General features: G+C 40.3%; 1 protein-coding gene across 1 annotated transcript in view; it reads right to left on the bottom strand.

Annotated features, from left to right (window-relative positions):
- Window positions 1–22,021, bottom strand: part of lmbrd1 (LMBR1 domain containing 1) — a 48,981-nt gene that overhangs the window by 14,125 nt on the left and 12,835 nt on the right. The window contains exons 4-11 of the mRNA XM_079168992.1: window positions 20,824–20,921; window positions 19,462–19,529; window positions 16,628–16,716; window positions 12,197–12,270; window positions 5,868–5,993; window positions 4,149–4,301; window positions 1,462–1,526; window positions 1,228–1,330 (exon numbers count right to left, since the gene is read on the bottom strand). Coding sequence (XP_079025118.1) covers window positions 1,228–1,330; window positions 1,462–1,526; window positions 4,149–4,301; window positions 5,868–5,993; window positions 12,197–12,270; window positions 16,628–16,716; window positions 19,462–19,529; window positions 20,824–20,921 — 776 coding nt within the window. The remainder of the gene's footprint in view (window positions 1–1,227; window positions 1,331–1,461; window positions 1,527–4,148; window positions 4,302–5,867; window positions 5,994–12,196; window positions 12,271–16,627; window positions 16,717–19,461; window positions 19,530–20,823; window positions 20,922–22,021) is intronic.

Below are 22,021 nucleotides of genomic sequence, written 5' to 3'. Positions count from 1 at the left end.
TGCCACTATCTATGAAGCAATTCTTAAATGCTCGGAGCCGTCACTCATTTCTCTCTCTACATTCTGCTGTTGAATGCTAAGTTTAACTGAATTGCAGCAATGACCTGGAGGCAACAGTCGTGATCTAATGTGTGCATTGCAATGGGTTCATTTCTTGGGGCAACTTATAACTCAGGAAAAGATCACATTAAAATATAAAAAAGGTATTAAATGGCAAACAAAGATTCACATTGTGGTTTTATTTTTTTGCCCTTTTGAATCTGATTTCAAGATTGATAAATACCCAGAATATTTAAGCTCCAAGTTTCCCATCAACCCCCAGTCACACCGCTATACTCAGACACCTTTTATTTCCATTTGCGGTTCACAGAGAAAGGTATATAATGGATCCTGATTGGATGCACACTGTAAGCTCCTCCTGAGGAGCTTACAGTGTTGAAACAAGTTTTACAAATCAGTCATTGAGTAATTCTGTCTAAAACCATTTGCTGTTGTGTGCTCCAGAGAGCCCGGTGGTGTTGATAATCATTATCATGGACAGGGGGAAGTAGGCAGGGCTGTTTTATTAGACTGCATTGTGCTGCAGCGTTTCCTCATGTTATCCATCTTTGGTAGTTTTCAGAGGTAACCACATTTATTACAACTTACTGAATGATAACTCCTGCATCATCGTGCACTGCCTTGTAAATGAGAGAACCAGATCAACAGCTGGTTCATAAATAAACCCAGTTGTGCCAGCTACTCAATGCATATCTTTGCAAGACTTTGTCACAAACGCGTTAATTAATGTCCCTGTTAATTTTCCGCGGTCATCATTTCTGTGCAACGATCCTTTATCCTTCTTATTTAATATCTATTGTGCTCCAACGTATAGCTGTGCTAACTGTGCTTGTCATATGTTCTCTTCTGCAATATGCACTTGTGAGCATGATTCATGTGGGAATAATTTCCCTGTTTGTAAATGCATTATCTTACGTTCTTTGGTAAAGTATAAGAGGTGCCTATCGGACAAACTAATTGACATTTAAAGCCATATGGCTCATCAAGTGTATATAGCTGCTTTTGTAGATGTTCTTATTTGAAAGACCACCTGCAGTATATTGAAGCACATACATTTCAAGTTTTAAACTTCAGGTTAATGATGATGGAAACAAGAAACTATGGCTTTAAGCACATCTTAATTGAGGGTAATCATCTTTTCGTGGACAGAGATGAGAGGATACTCACGGGCTGTAAGGCTAACAGAAGTTCATTAAGAGGATTGGTTAGGTTGGTGCCAAAGATGATAAACCCAGAGCTGATGCCCGCAGAGTGGAGAGCTTTATCCAAACTGAAACACAGAAAAAGACTTGTTTAGACATCTCCAGTGTGACACTCTATATATAAATACACTCACAACTATCACACTGTCACACTGACGGCCTTCAGAATGATGGCGCTACAGCACATATTATGACTTACTTTGAAATGAACAAGGCAACGATGAACAGCAGTGCAACCAGGATAAAGAAAATGCCCAGCAGTATCTGAAAAAAGAAGAAAAAAGACATGATATTACATTACCAAACAGAGATATGTACCCACAACCAAATGAGGGATCTACACCTTTAGTGAACCACATGACTGAACCCCACTAGGTTTACAAAGGCGTCTACAGGGTCAGCAAACAGAACCTTCCCGTCATGTCTTTTGTCAAGGAGAGACCATATGGCTTGGCCAGCCACCGTTTGGCACCGACGCCTGCGGTGACAGGGGGAAGCGATGGCACGGCCCAGACAGAGGAGGGAGGTTGCAACCAGAGAGGCACGAGGTGGACGGCAGCCAAAAAGGCAATAAACCCAATAAACTGCTCGCCTTCAAGAGGGCCCTCAAAGCTGGAATATATAACAGAAGATCTTTTTACCAGCCGTAGTGATAAAAGAGCAGGCGGACACGTATGGTGAAATATACAGTGCTATTAAAATATGTCGCAGTGATTTATAGCTCAATATAAAAACTCAATCAATCAACAACAAAACAACCTTTGATGTCATTTCTCAATGATTGTAGAAAAGCCTCAATTACAATCAGGAAACTGATAATCAACACACTTTTTGTCGTTATTGTTGATATCGGCTTGATATCAACAACAACGTACAAAGTGAGGAAATTAAACTGTACTGATTAAACTGCCCTCGTCTCCCGATCCAACCAAACAAAAGCAACAAGAAGAGATTGTTTAACTTCGTTATGTTAAAATGTCAAATACATACAGAGAAATAAATAAATAATGATATATATGATTTAGGATTTATTTTAATATCTTAAATGAAAAGGTAATGAAGCATATTTTGACAAAGAATGATATTATACATTACTTATCCAAATAGCTCTGCTTGAAAAATAGCTTTTTTTTTTTAGGTCCAAGCAATCTTTAACGATGGACATCCGCGTACTCAATAAGTAACTTTCGCCACCACCAGAGTTGATATAAAAAGGACGGCGTGTGTGTCGAGAGACAGTGGTGCAACTGCACAATCATTTGGCTTATCACTCTACACCAGTGCCTGAGCATACAGTAAATAAATCTCCCAACTCATTACTGTTTAAATTTGAGTCTGGGGACTGTCATTAGCAGCAACCCCCTTTGGTTAAAGACAAACCGTTACAGACACTGGTTGAAAATGTTTGTGCATGCCTGCCGCGCAGTAAATACTGGAAAATAAATAGCGGTGGGAAAATAAAATCGGAACGAGGAGAAAGATGTTTGATCTCGTCATGCTAAATATTTTGACTGTGCATCATGGCGGTGCAGAGTTGCTATGCCGTGAAAGAACGGAAAATAAAAAGGCAAAGTAAAGCACGCTAGTTATTATGTATGCATGAATGCAATGCACATCCATGTGCACTATGCACCTAGATGTGCATGAGGTTCGGGGAAAATAAAACATGATTAGGAGGGTGTGGAGAGTATTAAAGTGGATCATTACGCTGGCATTTTGGCCGGTCCCATTACTCTACCGTGATTTCCGAGCTGGGGGGGGGACAAATCTGTAGCACAATATAAATCAGTAAATCCTTTTGATTGTCTAAGGTTTGGGAGAGTAATTACTTCTTTCCTGCCCCCCCAACACATTTAAACCATACTGGTTGGGACAGCCTCTCAAATTAAAATTAAGTCTTTTTTGGAAATTGAAAAAATGCAATGCGACTGACTACAAAGACGCTAATGATCACAGCTGTTGCACCCGAGTAACGAAGTGGGTTGAGATAAGGACACAGGAAGTTGATTGCTGGGAAAAGGCAGCCTTGAGGGATTTGAATTATTTTTTTTTTTTTATTGAACTGTGTGAATTGGTTGTGTTCAGTGAGTCTCTTGGATGCATCTTTTCACCACTGTAGGAAACGGAGTAAAATGTCAGTTTATGAACTGATCAATGTGATGTGTGCAGAATAATTCCATTCTGTATGGTTATTTATGTATGATGTAGTGCAGGGATCAGGGGCGCAGCATCATATCTAGATGTTCGTACCGACCATGTCCAATGATAGTACTGCTATTTATATTATGCACGGGATGTTATAACCCATCTCCTTCCCCAACCGCCTTTTGAAAATTTGAATATGGGAACAACGATATTGAAATAGCAGAACAAGGTCCAAGAATTGGTTGCCCAACCCTAAAAAAATGTAAATCAAAGTGTGTGGTTGCTGTGGTTTATCCCGGGGGAACCATGACATCCTGCCTGAGAGATGTCAGACTCCCTGAGAGACTTCAGAGTAAATTAAGGTGGAGAGACTACCCGTGGGAATCGTGCAAATATGCGGATGTGTAAAGTAGAACTAAAAGTAAATCTAGAGCAGTCCAGGTTAGAACTTGAGCGCAAAAGAAACTGTTAAGGGGGAGACGTGATACTTGCCTCAACAAAAGTTCTTAAACTACACAACTTTTAAGTAAAGAAACAGAATTAGCTGTGGTAAATTGTGCAGCCGTAACCTACATCAGCTCAAAAAAAATCAATTTAAGCAAGGAAACGAACACAAACGCTAAATCTGGAAGATTGCATGCAATATACAGACACTGAAAGGATTTGCCTTCGCATACTATACAGTCCATTTTCGGACATAAATTTACTTTTATGGGAGCCAATTACATAACGCAGACTCACCTTGAAAGGCCTGAGAGCGCTGCCCACTTTAGTGCAGCAGTTCCTCTCTGCAACTTCCAGATGTCTCCCCTTGCGCTGGAGCACCTGCAGTTTGCCCTCCATCTCCTGCAAGTTGTGTCTGTCCCTCGAGGAGAGGGGACGTCCATCTTTACACTGACGGGACAACAAAACAAGAAGTCAAGAAATACACATATGCACGCGTGTCCACTTGTTACACGGCACAGTTAGAAGCAATATCACGGCATGTAAACAGCACAGATAATACAAAAAAACAGGAGGGATTGACTTACTCAGTGAAAATATAAATTTACAAAAATAACTTTTCTTGATATAGTTATTACGTCAATGTGTAGGAAGCATTAAAATAACTAATATCCCAGTAAATCATTATCACTATCACATATTATGCCTTATTTGTCTACCCTGGGATGGGGGCTTTTATTGCCATTTCCGATACATCTGAAGATAGACAGGAAAGGAGGAGAATAGAGGACGACATGCAGCAAACGGTGAGGACTGCCAGGTTAGCCGCTAGCTGTACTTCTTCCTTGTAATCTGCTACGTATGTGGTCTTTAATACAGCCTTTCCTAGTGTTCACTAAATATACAGAGGAGGAATGACAAATGCACTAATCTCTCATTTTCAGCTTCACATTGTCTTTGCTCGTGTTTCCCCGTTTGTGCTGCCTGCATTTGAGGGGTTGGTTGATAAGGACAATACTAATAAGTGCATGCAAAGACAGAGGGGCGGGGCAGAGAGACAAAGGGGAGGGGCTGAGGATACACAGGGGAGAATTCACAAAATGAGTGCGATGCTATTGCGGCCACTAAACCTGCACAAAGAAGACAAAACGACATTTTCACACCTAAGAAAATAGCATCTTGGTGCTCCCATGCTGTGTGCACATATTTAAATTATTTTGTATGTTAATATTTAATATTAATCAATGCAAATGAGCCTCATTGCAAAAACAGTCCAATTCACGAAGATCAGCTTTATTAGAAGCATGTAGTTTCAGTGAAACTATTAGCTTCTTCATAAAGTTGCTGGTAACTGAAGTGCATTTATTAGCGGTGTGTGTCATGCCCAGATTTTCCAGTGATCTCTTGTCCTCCGCTTTAAATCATGTCATGTTCTTGTACAGTCTGAAGGTGTCCGTTTGCAGACACCAACAGCACTGACTGACTGCGATATTAGGTCCCAAATGTGGTTTCTCTCTGTCACGTGTAAATCCCTGAATGCCTGAACCTTTCAGGAATGCCTCCGCACCTCGTTGATCAGGACCTGAAAATGTCACTTTTTCATTTTTCTCTCCTACCGTGTTATTGTGCAAAGACAACATTTAAACTTGGTCACATGGATGATTGCAATCAGACGCGAAAAGGGCAACTTGCCCTCAGCTGCAAAACTTTATCGGCGTGTTTACGCTTTACTATCATACGCAGCACTATCTTTAATGAATCGGACCTTGAGACGAGCCGAGCGGTTGCAGGCGATGGCAATTCATAATGATATCAGCCGGCACGATTCCATTCTTTGTGAATTTGCCCGACAGTGCAAAAAAGAAAGAGCAAGCATTCTATAGCATAATGCAATTGTTCATTAATCTGTAGAGGGTCCATTATGTTTTGTTCAATGAAGTTATTACATGACTTGTTGATAATCTGCACCATGCGGTGATGTCCCACATTGCTGGAAGTGCTTTGTGTGAGACCAACCTTGGATTTGAGCTTTTCTATCTGGTGCTCGACCTCATCGATGTCCTCGGTGTTCTCCAGGCGTTCATACACCACGCTCCGTGTGCCTTTTATCAGATTCAAAGGCAGCACAGACATACCGTATGCCTGGAAGACAAGTGCAAAACTTCCATTACAATCACACATTGTTGTCAGAGTGGAGTGGCACATATGGCACGTGCATCTGCCCACACATGCACGCACATACACACACACACACACACACACACACACACACACACACACACGCGCACACACACACGCACATACACACACACACACACACACACACACGCGTCTGCCTGATGACAAACAGTCAAATGTATGAGAAAACACAACCCAGCGTATCATATGCTTTCTTGGCCTCCCGGGCTATGTCATTTTTTTGGGGGCGGCGGAAGAAAGATTAAAATGGTGGAATCTATAATTGTGCTGAGGTTTATTGGTGAATTTGCTGCAACCATTTTGTGTGGATATCGCTGCCTCATATCACTGTGAAGCAATTTGCAGCTTAACAGTGCCCCCATGTGATAGCACCTCTATCCAGGATTTAATACTTTGTATGAGCAGAACTTTAGAGAGAAAGATCTGGGTTAGAAGAGGGGGCTTCACGGTGTCATCAATATTGAACGACATGAACTGAAATGACATGAACAAATCAACCTCTCTTTTCTATTAGAGGTACGTACATTGTATGGGTAATAATAGCAAGAAACACAGGAAGACCTACACATATACATACAGTCTCACACACACACACACACACACACACACACACACACACAGTGTCAGCAAAGAGAGACAGAGAGAGAATATGTGAGCAAAACTCAGAAGACATTTTCATCTATCAGAGGGCTTCAATCTCCGCTGGAACTTTAATTAAAAACGGAGGGACATCTCTGATAGCAGGAAACAGTCCAATCAATAAAAGGGAAAATAACAGCAACAGGCCGGTGCTTTCTTGCTCTCCGCACTTTAACCAACTTGGAGAAGTGCCATTTTTATGGGTTCATAATAAAACAAAGAGGCCTTCAGAGCAAAAGAAACTTTCGGCCCCGTCAAAAAAGGTTCGATCTACATTATTCTATTTTTCAAGTGGAGGAAACGTCAGAGCCCATATTTTTCCAAAACAACTTTTACTAGTTTCTGAGTGTTAGGTAGCATTAAGAGAGTCGCATGGGATACTAAGTCAGTCTAGACTATTATTAGTCTCTGCTGTGGATCTCTGCTACGGGCGAATGTCGCCTCCTGCAATGAATCATGGAGCTCTTAAGGCCGGAGCATGTCCCGAATATCAAACACACTCATAAAAGGAAAACCTGTCCTAGATCCCCAGAGAAACATTTCCCTTCCCTCAAATGTGCAACTACATGGGGGGAAAGAAATAAGCAAAAAGAAGAGAAAAAAAAAAAAACAGGTGTTCCTCTGCTGGAGTGAAGATTTTTAGTTCACACATAATCATGCATGATTATTAAAGTTATTTTAAAAACCCACTGTGGTCAATAATTACCAGAAATAACTTTGAGCAGGGTGGATGGGAGTGTGTGTGACTCAGTGTGTGTGTTGATTGAGGGGGGATCACATCAAGACTCCTCTTTGTTGCTCTTTACTTGTGATAGTGGAGTCCAAAGGGAGGAAGGGGAGGAAGAGGAGGAGCTCCCCTTACATTCTCAAGTGTACACGTTTTTAGATAGTTCAACACATTTGAAATAACCAGGCTAATCTGCATTTAAAGATAGCAAATTGAACACATTCCCATAAATCCTGCAAGTTTGTCATTAATGCCACATGTGCTGGTTTCACTAATGCCGTTTGATGAGTGGGACATTTGGCTGGTCGAAGCAATGAGAGGGTGATTAAGGGCCATAAGGGTCATGAAATCACGCGTCCTCCACGAAAGATTTCTGGTTTAGGCTGTTTTTGTAATTTAGTTTTCATTGTGTGCCTCCCGTATGTTCCTTTAATCCAGATGATCGACTTATATATATTGAGGAATTTAGAATTGAAGAGATGATCGCCAGTTGTTGCCAAATTAAATGGTGTTTAATAGGGAGTCAAACAAAATGTTCATTTTTTTCCTGAAAATGTGTTTTACATTCGGCTTTAAACTGTATTAAAACCTTAACTCGGGACCTTCCACCACATGTTCTGTATGTTGGTACGTTTGCACATTTGAGGAAAGATTCACCAAACAGATGCCACCACTCAGCTCTGTCTGATCACTTGTTTCACATGCTCGTTAATCAGCGGTGACACGCTTTACAGTCACTTATGGATCCATTTGGTTCTTGTCACACAGAGATTAGAACTTCACTCCAAAATATTGACCATGTTGCCATGTTTGAAACTACGGTAGCGGATAAAAACAACATGAAAGAGGCAAATCCAAAAATTAAATTGTGCTTGAGATTGCTAAGAATGTTGAGGGGACAAATCTATGAGTGTAAAAAAATGGCCAATAAAGAGAGCGGCGCATACTTTCAGCCGGTTAATCACTTGCCCCATGCTAACCCCGATAATATTACTTTTCATGTTTAAAACTATTTAGGTCTAAATAGTGCTTTATGGTATGTTTTTCTGCCTGAGATTGTGTGTGAATGAAAAGTTAAAAAAGTGAATGAACAGAAATCCAACCAGCAGCCCAGTTATGAAAAACCCTGCCATGGTTGACGGGCTTCTGAGGCCGACCCTCCCACCTCCAGAGCGCTCTTTTGGGTTTCTGAAGACATTGTACCAAGTTTGACCTTTAACCTCGCTATAATTACGGTTATTGCAGTAAGCTTTCTGCAAGGTGAAAGGGCCATTACAATCAGTGGTGTCCTAATCATGAAGTTGTCTCACATGCATCATTCGCACCCTAATGCACCTCTGTTTATGAATAATAAATCAGTCAACGCGAGCTCGTTAATATTGGGTATTTGCCGGACGCACAGCGGCTGCAGAAAGAGCAGGGAAGGTTAATTGTTGTGTCTGTTATCAAGTTACACACAGAGTCGACACTAATTAGCGACACCTGCTGCCTGTGACGTTTGTCATTTAAAATAAAAAAAAACGCTAAAGACGCTAAAACTGAGAAGCTGCTAGCCTACACGCATGTCTAGCACAATGCTCTTGGCAAATGATGATTAGCGGGTTTAGCATATCCTTGTATTTTGCCAGCTTCAGTGTGTGGATCCCCTCGCCGATCCACATGCGGTGAAATGCTGGCACTGGACAGCCAGCTGTGGTGAAGGACAGCTGTGCTGCAACGCTAGCAGGCTGAGGGGACAAAACACAATCCAGGATCATAAAGAAAGGTATCGGATTTTAAATCGGGTCTATTTTAGCCAACACTGCGCCTGGATTGGCTCGGGGCTTCTCTGCAAGTACAGATATAGACTTGGTGTGGTTGGTAAGTCTCCGTCAGTACCTGCTGCTTTAATGAGTATCCCTGTTGTTTTTTTTAGCTTGCTTAAGAGGTATATACACTTTAATGGAAAGAGGACTTAATTACTTGATAATGCTCCTTTTATGTAGTTCTTCCCTATTATGTGTAAGTATTTTGCTTTTTGAAAACGCTTAAAAAAGAAAAGACTAAAAAAACTCTACTGCAGGGAATCATACTGTATATGCCATGTTGTATTCAAAATCCAATTGCAGATCTTCTAAAATTCTAAAATGTAATTTAAATATAAAACATAGAAGGCAAACAAGGGTGAAATGATTGGAGAATCCTAGAGTACTGTACGTAGTGGCGCCCCTCTGATTCACTCAGAGACCCCGTCTCCCCGGGTCAGTCTCAGGGCCGGTGGGTTGATCAACAGACATTAATCTTCTCAACTTTAGTTCAGCGTCAGCGTCTTATGGCTGGCAGTTTAAGAGCAAGAGAAAGGTAGGTGCACAGTAGACAGAGCCATGAGAGTCGTAAGTCAACATGCTAGCCCAGCCTTTAAATGAAGTCAAAGGACTTCCCATGATGCATCAGATTTAAGAGCGGCCGGACGGCTCTCGTGTCATCACTGCTGGGTACAATCACACAGAGTGGGAGATATAACAGAGGGAATATGTATGTGCAAACAGTCCAGGTGATGAGAAGGAAATTTACCATAGTAATACATTTGCATTGTTAAATAAAATCCACACCATTAAAAAGGGACTGCTCGTGTATGAAGTGATGATGACTGTTCTTCTCAAATCCAATGTAGAGCTAGTTTTCTTAAAAGGTAGAATCTCTTATTTCAACTACGCACAAGGTGCCACAGGGTAGACCGACCCAACCACTATCGCTATCAAAGGTGTTAAAAAACAAACTAACAGCACACAACAACTCAAAATGCTTAATTGAGTAAACACAGAGTAAATAGGACTAATCATGATCAAATGATACATGCAAAAATAAACATTTCTATTTTCTTTAATTCACTTTCGTCCCTTATTTATGTCTTAATTAACAGTGCAGATATGAAAACACAGAGATTCAAACAGTATACATTCGTATACAATTGAAAAATGAATCAATTAAATGTATCTGGACTTAAAGTATAATCCAATGTTGGTTTGATATACCAGGACTTACACTGTACTAGAAGACCTGAGCAGAAAGCATACTAAATGTAGCATTAGTGGTGAATTTACTGAATATTACTTTTACCAATAGCAACAGCATTTAAACTGTTAAATCACTAGTTTAAGTTTAGCAGAAAGTAGTAAAATGTGCTTTTGCAAGGTGTCTCTATTTGAATTTCTGTTTATATAAGAGAAAAAAAGCCATAAAAGCCATGCCATAAAAGCACCATAAAAAAAGCCCAAAAAGCTGTAACTCGCTTCACTTCGGATTCGTTTTAAGTGCACTCGGCTGCAGTGCTATATACGGTTTACATCACGGAGTTGTTTGCATTAAGGCTCGATGGCTACTTCGGCACAGAGAGTAGTGATAAATGTGCAGGAGTCCTGGACAACATTTCCGCTGCTTATAGGACCTGTCACTTACATTCCATTAAGTTAATCAGGCCTAATAGTAACACATGGTAAAGAATGATAAATCACACGGCTCTTTGCGAGTATGTGGAGGTCGCCACCGAGAAGAGTTTAGCAGCTTGGAGACGAATAAAGTCGATGAAAAGGATGACAAGTGAGATAAGAGCTTCTGCATTTGTGTCTGAGAGGATAAAAAGAGGGAGGGGTGAAAGGCCCGATTGGCTGCATCAAAACAAGGAACATCACAAACAATGACACACTGGGAGTTTGGATTTCCACAGGGCATTCAGGGTCAATATCAACATGAGGTCCAGTGCAAGTCTGAGCATACTTTCATACCGACAATGCACTCGGTAATTACCCGCTCTTTAGAGAAGCAAAGTGAGGGAACGGTGGATACAATCCTAGCTGAGATGGATTATATGTCCTAAAGCGAGATTGGTTCTACAACGTAATTGACTCGGTTGTGTGTTATTTATTAAGAGCTCCACATTCAATTGTTGTGTGATTTGTCAAACGGGACTCTTTGAGCTCAACAGAAACGGGATAGATTGGGGTTGGCTGTCACTTTTACTCTCACTCCTTTGGGTTGATACCAGAGTAGTTTTTGTATTTTTCCTCCAGCAGCCACTGTTCTGTGTTACTGCCACCCTGACACCAGTGTCACCATCTCCAGGGAATATTCACAGTCCAGTTACCGAGATAACGGCTATGAAAAATGGACAGCATTAACAATTGTTACAGCACAGTCCCATTTTTCTGATCGAGTAAAAAAAAAAAAGAAGGAAAAACTGCAGAATGCTGAGGCAATCAAAATATAGGCATATATTAATGGACACTGAGATAGATGTACTGTATGTATATATATATATATATATATATATATATATATATATATATATATATATATATATATATAAATAGGCAGCTGATACGTGGTTGATAAGCTGGTGAAGGGTGCAAATACATCATGCAAAAGTCTCAGGTGAACAACGGCGGTTTGAGTAATTTGAGCAATTGAATGCCAGAGCTCTAAAATCACCAGGCCACTCCATCACCAGGTACATCTCAACCAAGAAGATGGGTCGCCATTTGCACCAAAAAACACTTCCAATAATATTTATTTATTATAGAATATATTACTTTAGCAGCCACGAGACAGCCAGTGAAATGTTTTAGTCCGTCTTTATTCTTCAAAACTTGTTCTACGTCCTACGTCTCAATAAGCAGAGGTCATGATAAGCTACGGGGCTGGCCGTCATCCCATTGGATGATTAGCCTTAATTACTGTGCAGATATAGCTCGGCTGAACACGCGAGACAACATCGACCACTCGTCTGAGGGTTCCGACTCACCGTGTAAGTGATCACTGCCAACATGCCGATCAAGGTCAAGGAGCTGATGGAGAACGACAGAGCCGGCAGACCATCTGCAGGGGAAAAGACGAGAGGGCCGTTAAGAGGTCTGACCTTCTGACAGAAACATCAACGCACTCTCTGCTGCCCCGTGAGCAAACTATCCAGAGCCTACTGTCTTGTGTGCACGTTGGCCGTCTTCCAGTCAGTTGTTTGTTTGTTGCAAACTCAACTTTGAGTATGAATACTCTAAAGATGCTTCTAAAATGTTTTTGCCACACTCCTGTAGACAATTCAATGGGAAAAAAAGAATATTTGACGTATTCTAGTTTGCTCTAAAATGTGCAATTATCTTATAGCAATTCTAATGAATGTAGATGGACACTTAAACATTTTTAGTTTTCACTGATTAATCTAGAGAAGGGTCTGAATTATCCTGATTAAGTGGGACATCATTTCTGTTGTTGAGTTTTGTTTTAAGGACACTCCACTTCAAAGAAGTTCAGTTTGCTCTTCATGAGGAGAGTTGTTATCATCACTCAGCCTGTGAAAAGTTGTACATCTGAAGGAAGAAGCTTAATGAAGTCATAGTGATACTATCAGGGCAATCCCAGCTTGGGTTTGATGGACACACAGCTGTATGAGAAAGCCTGCATTATAAACTGGGAATAGATTTTTTTTTAAAGAAGTGGGGATTGAGCATCTTTAGGGGTTTTACGGCAACTGTAGGCTGTAGTGTTTGAAAGTTGAACCAGACTGGGGACTGCAGGTCAGGGTATCTTTTTATCCGCTGCTTTCATTTTGATTATTCTTATTTTTTGTGAGTCCCTGGGTTACCTCTTGGTAAGGTGGTGGCAGATATAAAACATCTGCAATGACAGTAATGACACCACAGGGCCAGAAATTATGAACATACGTAAATGGAAGATTAAGGTTTTTAGTTATTTGGGTGAACCTTTTACTGTCTTGAATGTAGCAACGGAGCCCAAGGAACTGTTGAGAGAAACACGCATGCCCTCAAACAGAATAACGAGAAATTCTAAAGATTAATAGTTTTGCATCTTAAGCAAACCGCACAGCTGAAGCTAGGAACACAGCCCATCTGGAAGGATGCATCTCTCCGCTTATGTTCTTAAGGGGAAAACTCGGGAATTCAATCCTTGACGGGAAGCATGTTATTCACAAGGACAGGGATGAGGCATCATGCTGGTATTCTGGTAGTCTTGGGCTTAATGAATGCACTGTAGCAAAGTCTTCCTCTGGAGACACATCTGGTCACCATTTTTTTTGTCAGCATTTGCCATTTCACACATTGATCATGATCGGTTTTTGAACAGCTGGATCTTTCAATGTATTGTAGGTTGAGTTGACGTGTGTCACCTTTGATTGAGGCAGAGAGGGGACCACCCACCAGGCAAGGGCAACAGTAGGTGTCACACCAGCTGGAGATAGAAGACAGGGATTGATGGAGAGACGGATTGCCTCCACCCCGTCAAGATCCCACCTGTTTTTTTAGGGTTCCAAGTAAAAAGCTACACAGTTGTCCCGTTACAGCTATCCCGCGTCCTCACAGCAGCGGCTTCATAGAGCCCAGCCCACCTGTCGGCATGGACATAGGTGGCTCTCTGCTTGCCTTTCTCCTTGATGGCGGGATTTGATTTGGGAATATTAAGTAAGTATTCAGGGCATGTATAATTTGTGTTGTTCATAACATGCATCACTTTCTTTTCGAGGCATTTCACAAGCAGCAGGACAAAGAGGCGGATAATGGAGAGAAATGACATGGCTGCTCCCTATTGTATTGTATGCGAGAAGAAAACTTTGAAGTCTGACAGCTGGGTTGAACATTAACATTTGAATACACGTTTCCTATTCCCATTGCGATTTTGCTGCAATTGTTTGGTGGTGAGTTTGGTAAAAATAGACAATGTGCTCTATGTTCTGCATGGAGCACATTGTGTCCATGAAGTCCACACAAAGCTAAGGATAGATGTTTGCTATTGTCTATTATCGGAAGTGCTTCCACATCTGTACAGCTTCGATTCCAACAGAAGGAGAACGAGGTAGCTCTTATCTAGCCCTGCATATAGCTTGTAGAGAGAAGCGTTTATTAAGGAGCTCCTTTAAGAGTAGGTAGCCGCTCTATGATCAAAGGATGGGATATAGTAGACTGTATGACTGCAACAATGACCACATTCAGACCTAACAGCATGCGGAAGCCTAAGAAAATTTAGGAAAGCTATAAGACACCACCAGAGTTGTTTTTTTCTCTTTGTGTGGTTAAAGCTGAAAAGGTTACATCATTTGTGAAATGGGGTTAGATAGAAGTTTGCGTTGAAGAAGATATTTCGGGCATATTGTAGCTTTAACCTCACAGTTGAGTAACAACGTGAGGGACGGCAGAACATGTCGATTAATCTTATCAAGATGAGATCAACAGCGTCACTTCAACTCCCCCACCAGGAATGTGTCGACTGAAGCCTCAAATGCATTTGGAAAAAAGTAATGGCCTCTGTTCTTACAAGTGCTATTTTAAAACCATGGACGCAACACAGACTTTGGACTATGTATTGTGTACGTACAAAGTGGTTTGATTAAATAAAAAAAGACTTTAACTTTAAAAAATACTAAATGTCACTTCACAGTAGCTTCCATTTTAGAATTGAAGAAGATGTTCTGGAGGCAGGTCAGAGAAAACAAAAGATAATACAAAAAATATTTTCTTCGTCTATTCATTAATTGTTTATGTATTTATAATATCAGCAGAGCCCTGAGAGTGAGGGACAGATTTAAGAAACATCTCACCACTTCTAGAAACAGTTCACAAACATAGAATAACTCCAGGCTAACATTGCAATACAATCTGATTGATACGGTTCAGATGTGCTCATACACAACTTTATTTGTTCTTTTCTCACTGATAATGAACAGAGACAGTGCTCTTCCATGTTACAGTTAGACTCCCACCCACTCTACCGCACCTTGAGGCATGGCCAAAAATACAAGATCGCACTGTCTGGTCTTGACTAGCAACAGTAATAGCTTCTGATCCGGAGTACATTTGAGCATCATTGTAACATATGTAATGCTGGACCCATTAAAAATGCAAGGGGCCTTAATGAACAGTCGGCAGGGTTATGTGGCAAAAGTGCATTTCCTTTACTTAATTAACCTCCCATCTGGAGAGAGAAGGGATGAGGAATTAGAAAAGGGATGATCCTCACATTTCCTCCTCAGCAGCCGAGCTATTTCCCACCGTGCCAAGGGAGGAAGGTTAGGGAGAGCGTGTAGGGGTCCGTTATTGTGAAGAGAGGCAGATGGTTCAACTTCCTCCTTGATCCCCGGATGGCAAAAGGCCAGAGGACTGTTAGGAGTCCACATTTGGCAAGGCTCCGTTCAACAAGTGAAGATGCTCATGGAAGGTTTCTCCATCATTACTGGAGTATTATAACTGGTGAATTGAATTTCTTATTGCACATTGACATTGAGGCTATGAAGGCACACGTATTGGTAGTTATTGAGTCATTCAGTGAGGGCTCGCTGGAAAGTTAATCCACAGCAAATGGACGGTAACATCTGGGAATGCCATGTTTGGCTGAAACCTATACAAATCAACATGAATAGTTTTTGTGGTGATTAATCAATAAAGGCATGAGCTGTTCTATTATGTTACATGTAGTTACATGGATAGAACAAGTGACTCTGTGATCTGCATGTTGGTGCAATCAAGACACACTATATCTGAACAGATGTGCCTAAAGGAAATATATTTTACCTTAACCGTCCTTTTCCAAAGTTATTAGTGAAACGAAAATCACCACACAATCAAAATAAGTATTCGCCGATTACCGTAATTTGGACATCATCAACTGTGATGCATTACTGCTCGTTCCTTTGTGCCTAAAAGCTGTTAAATCTGCCCCACTCATCATTCAGCACCTAGGTTTCATAGCTTAAAGTAATCTATCTCCATTTAAAGTACTTACCTCTCATCTGACCCTAATGAGCATTGCATTAATTTTAAAACATGCTAACCTCCATTACCTGGTCTTCTATAAGAACTAAAAAATGGAGAACCGCATGTCAAAATCTACCATCCTCTCTACTTTTAAAGTAGGCGTCATAAGGACTTACGGATGAGTGTCATGTTTTAGTTTTTAAGATTTAAAATTGTGCAAACCGGTCATCTTTTTAAGAAAACTTGTATCTTTTTTGTTTCGTCTGCAATTGAACCCCATCTAAAATGTTTAAAACTTTTAGACTCAACACCAATAAATGTAGCTGGATGGTAGTCGCATAATAGAAAGAACATAACAGAAAGAAGCAGAAAATATATAGTATAAAGAATGGATAGGAGCAATGAAAGTGAAGTCATGGTAACAACAACTATGAAAGTACGACTCCAGCATTTTCTAAAGAGGCGGTACTTACGACTACTTCCAAGCTCTTCAAAAAGGTATTGTACTTTCTCCCACTGGGTGGAATTCTGACCAGGTGGAGGCTCGAGTGGAACGAAGGCTCTGAAAGCAATGAAACGATAATTCAGCAGAAGAAAGGTGAAATGCATTCGGTTACTTCGACACACAGCACACGATATGTGCTTCAGTTTAGTCCTCGTACTGGCAGTACTGGTGGATTTTCACTACGAGCCACACACAGATTTCAAACACAGAGAGAAAATATTAAAGAATCACTGTCCATGCTTTTTATAATCATTCCACAACAGATGAACATATACCAGTGTCACTGCTGTTGCTGAGAGAGCCAGAGAAATACTTTCAGAAAGATACACCGCAGCTAGTTCTGTTGGAAAACAGTGACAATGCAGCTTATTTCAATACACTTCTAGTTGAACATCTCTATCCCACTGCACAGGCCTTTTATGTCCTGTATAACGTAATGCTCAGACAGAATTCACAGAACGGCCTCTGCTCCAGCAACGACACGTCTGACTGTGGAGGTGAATGTCTGTTTTCTTTCTTATCTGCATGCTGCACTATTGGACCTGCACCTCGCTCCTCGAAACGGTCGTTTTCTTCTGATGTTAGAATTCTCTTTTGTTATTACGCAAAATAAATGGTAAATGAAAAAAGGGACTTGAATAAAATCGAATGAATTAATTTAATATTCATTCTCATATATCAAATAAAAAATAATCGCTGCTGGATACAACTATACATTTCCTGTTTAAATGTGTTTACAGCAAACAAAGGGCACACAAATCATATAAAAAGGATCTTGCAAACTGTTTTATTGACGTTCTGCTTTTCCACCACCCCTTTAAAAATGGATTCATTTCTCTTCATGTCAATGGACAGACTTCTAAACGCTACATGCCCTCCTATCCTTATCAATTTATTTGTAATGGAACAAAACTAAACTGAAAAAAAGCTAAAGTTGTATAGCCTTCTAGATTTAGCTCTATTAACCTCGACAGATCCGATCAGCACTGCTGTGCTCAAACGTTTTGGTAGCTTGAACCTTTAGACCAATTTCCTTGAAGAGGTAGATGAGCTAGTGTTTTGTTTATTGTAATACGTTCCCTCACATCCTGTTAGCTCCTAATTACATTAATCAATAATCCTAATTAGCCACTTAGACCCACCAATCACATAGACAGACCTACAGAATTTCCTTTCAATCATAAGTTCTATATATTTATATATACATATATATATATATATATATATATATATATATATATATATATACACACACATATATATATAAATTGTATCTGAACAGCTCTTTGATGTTGTGGGAACATATTTTTGTCAACACTTTTAAAGCAGCACTTCTTAAGACTAACATTTATATGTATGCAAGCTAAATGGGGGAAGGATCAACAGTATTGATGCTTCAGTGCAGACTTTGATTCCATTAATCATGAAATAGTTTCCAGTCCATTAATCCTTCTCGACAGACAGCAGAGAAATATGCAGCTCTGGGAATCTTGCTCGGATACTTTTAGTAAGTTAAAAAAAAACTGGCAAAACAGTAAAATAGATAAACAACGTTCACCAGGGGAGGGAAAAGGCATTAGATCAGCATCTCAAAGACTTCCCTTTGCCTAACATGCAAAAAAAAATCCAGGTCTGCAAAGGCCTCATCTGCCCCTCCACCATGTGGATGCCCTCAGGGCTCCACACTTCATCTCTTTCCTATCAATGCGTTTCCTTTTGGTCATGTTAGGTGCCATTTCTCATTTTAGTGTCTGCTGTCAGAAGGAGTAACTTTCTCAAACTCTAGGTGTTTCTTACAATGAGAAAAACTATTTAGAGGTATTCATGCTTGTGCCTAAATGACACAATATCATAAACAGAGTTTCAAAATAGCGCCATACTCTGGTCCTCTGACAGAGCTCAACTTGTGTTGACGAGGTTTCAAATAAAAATGAATGAATTTTCTTTGAAGAGTAAGGGGCTACCGTCAAGACGTCTTAAAAGCATTGATCGATAGTCTTCAGATTAACTTAAAGCCTTAAAGGTTGAATATTAGACGAAGATATGTTAATTGTAATAGCAAAAATAAACGGTAGCAGAGAAAGATCGGGGGCAATTTAAGGAGCTTAACACCTGCAAGGTACAAAGACAACAAATAAAAGACATGAAGAAAAGACCCACTGAGTCAACAGTCACTGAACACAACCATTATGTCTCTCAGCATCAGAAAAGCAGGACAGGATAAAAGCTATTGTGTTGCCAGAACAAAGCCGCAATAGTTCCAGTTCATGAGGTAGAAGAGGGGTTAAATTGCTTCTGTCAACAAAAAAACAAAGTCCTAGCAACCAAACGTTAGGCCGTTAGAACCTATAGGCATGTGTCCTTTATTTTCCCAAAGCAGGTGAGCCTTCCTCCGATGCACCATTTAATGGTCGAGAGAGCACAATGCATCGTAGAGGCTGAACTCCAGGCATGCTGAGGTGCACAACCAGTATTAAAAAAAAAGCAGATAAATGGGACATGGCTGAGAATGTGCTTCAATATAGATTTGCAGGTACAATGTTAAAAAAAAACAAAAGTATTATATTCCCTCCGCATGTGCTTTGTATATAGAGAAAATGCAAAATAATGTAGTTCAGAATCAGATAGACAAGAATACAACCTATATGTAGATAGAGGTCTAGAGTTTCCTCCTGAATGGTCCTGCTGCTGCTGCTTGAAAGGCTCCTCCTCTCATTAAGTGAACACAATGACACCTCCACACCAACCCTTCCCACCAACAGTGTACTGAAGCAGAAGAAGCCATCCGTGTCTCCAACTTACCCAATTAAAAGGAGCGCTACGCAGACAATGGCAAATCCTACTGTGTACTTCAGAGCGTTCTTCACTTGCTGTAATAAAAAGGAAAAAAAGGAAAACTGGTCAATCACGGCCATGAAGGGAACAATGATTGTTCATTATTGGTGAGGGAAAGGGGGGGGGGGGGGTCATACGGCATTCAGCTAAGGACTACAGTGAGTGAGAGCTACACAGAGCCGGTGTGGATGCAGGTTGACCCGGCAGAGATAACACGTCAGTCCCTCCGCTATTCAAGGTGCTTTTAAAGTAACGATACAAAAGACCTCCCTGTCTGTTGGAGAAAGTGCCTCTGTCAGCTCAAAACTGACACACGGAAAGGAGAAAAGGCACTATGTGTTCGCTGGTGTTTGGTACGTCGCTCACTAAAAAGACTTTTAAAAGATAGGGATGTCAATTTGTCAAATTTCAGGTGACAATGTGCGGCCTATAATGTACAGTGTGAATGCAGTGGTGGGAAAAGTCTGACAATGGGACTCCTTTTAGTGCCACAATATATCATTTCAATAGAAATTCATTGTTTTTCTTTTTTTTCCTTAGATTTTTTAAGCTTGAGTAGCTTATTGAGGCTTTTATTGGAAACACAAACACATTACAAGTTTATTGTCTGTATCTTCATGGCCTTAAAAACATGCTGACTACATTTCCTCATTCAACCAGCAAACACAAGAATACAGAACTTATTCTGCAGCACCGCAAGTGGTCAAACAATCGACACAGTATCCTTCACTACCGGTTAAATATTGTACTTTTGTACGTTGATTTTGACTTAGGACTCCAAATTCATATTTGCATAAGAAAAATGAAACTAAGGGGATAATAGGGCTTGACAAATCAGTCAGGTACTATTATTAAAAATAAGTATTATTAAGACTTTTTATTTCCCTTCTGAACAGTCAAGAAGATTACAATTTACTAGACAGACAGATTTTACATTCATGTTTGTCATTTCATCTATAAAAATATGTGTTTTCTTCAGTAGCTGGGCACCAAATACAAAAACACAAACATCAGGTATTACAACAAAATGACTGAATAAACATAATCCGTCACGCACCGCGCTGATAAAATCTGATTTGACACGAGTGTATTGTGAAGGTTCGTGCAGTGTTTAAAGATTTGGGTAAATAAAAACATTTGCTTTCATTGTCCGTCATGTAGAATGTTAAACTGGGTGCAATCACATGTGTTCGTGTTGCCTTAAGCTGGCTGGGAAGTTCAACTGAAGTGACCTCAAGACATTTTGCATTAACAAATTGGTCGGCCGCACATGAATCATCGGAATAAAATTTGAACTCCATGTGAAGACGAAGAAGAGTGCATTCTTACCGAGCATCTGTTCACGTTGTCGTCATCCTTCTCCTCATAGTAGAAATAAACAAAGGGGATCCACAGGAAGACACAGAACAGGATGATGGAGTAAAGTGCTGTATGGACACAAACGAAGAAATGAAATCAAAGAATTAGTCAAAGAATGTGCTTTAATTCCCCCTTTCAGTCAGATAAATCATTTCATTTATTTATTCTAACAGCAGTTGTGAACATTTAAAAACATCATTCAGCAGTGAGAGTAGAAAGCCAAGGAACAATACGACCCCGTTCCTTAAAAAATGAGATATATCTAGGCCAGAAATCACTTATTAATTGTTCAAGAAACATTGATACAACAGTGAAACAATAAGTAACTTACATTCAGTCATCCATAAATAAATGTTTGTAATGGTGCACATCACATTAGTCATCGTCTCTCTCCCTTCAAACGGTCATATTATATCTGTTCCGGATATACTTGTCTCAGGCCGAAACACTGCGGAGCACCAACGGTTGTTTGTCGGACATGTGTGTAATATGAATGAATTAACAATATAAGTAAAAATGCATTTTTTACAACAATCATATACCTTCATAATGATCAAAATTGTATGAAGACATATCCTGCTACTTAATAAGGAAAACAACAGATATGGTGCTTCTGCTACGTGCGTCTAAGATTCTCATAGCTGAAAATAAAAGTAGAAACCAGGTGGTGGTTAAAGAAAAAAAAGAAAAAGAAAAAAAAAAAAAAAGGTGTTGACAAATCACAACAACTAATATAAACCACCAGAGCGCAAGGGCCAATGGCCCCTCCCCCACTGTATACCCCTTACTTCCAGCGCCTTGCTCGGACCAAACCCATCTTGGAAATGCTGCCTTCATTTGGTCTCACCTACAAACCTGTAAAAGTTTTTGCGAGGGACCGGGGGCAAACCAGGCCAGGGGCATAAATCGGGGGAGCTAATGGCTTCTTCCAAACCTCCAACCCCAAAGAAATGATCCCTGAGGAAGCTCGGGGCAAGCTTCCATCAGAGCTAGTTTACCATAGAAGAAATGTACAGCGAATGTTTGGGCATTATAAATCTTTAGCAATGACGTGTTTGGAACAAAGATGGGTTTTTCATGAGAGGTCCATCACCTTTCAGAGCTGTATGTAGGAATTCAAAGGTGACTGAATTGGTGTGTTAAGCCAGGCATCGTATAGCCCTATAAG

This window comes from Pholis gunnellus (genome assembly GCF_910591455.1).
Source record: "Pholis gunnellus genome assembly, chromosome: 11".
Taxonomy (NCBI): domain Eukaryota; kingdom Metazoa; phylum Chordata; class Actinopteri; order Perciformes; family Pholidae; genus Pholis; species Pholis gunnellus.
The sequence above is the reverse complement of the archived record's forward strand: the minus strand, read 5'-3'. Positions and strand labels throughout refer to the sequence as shown.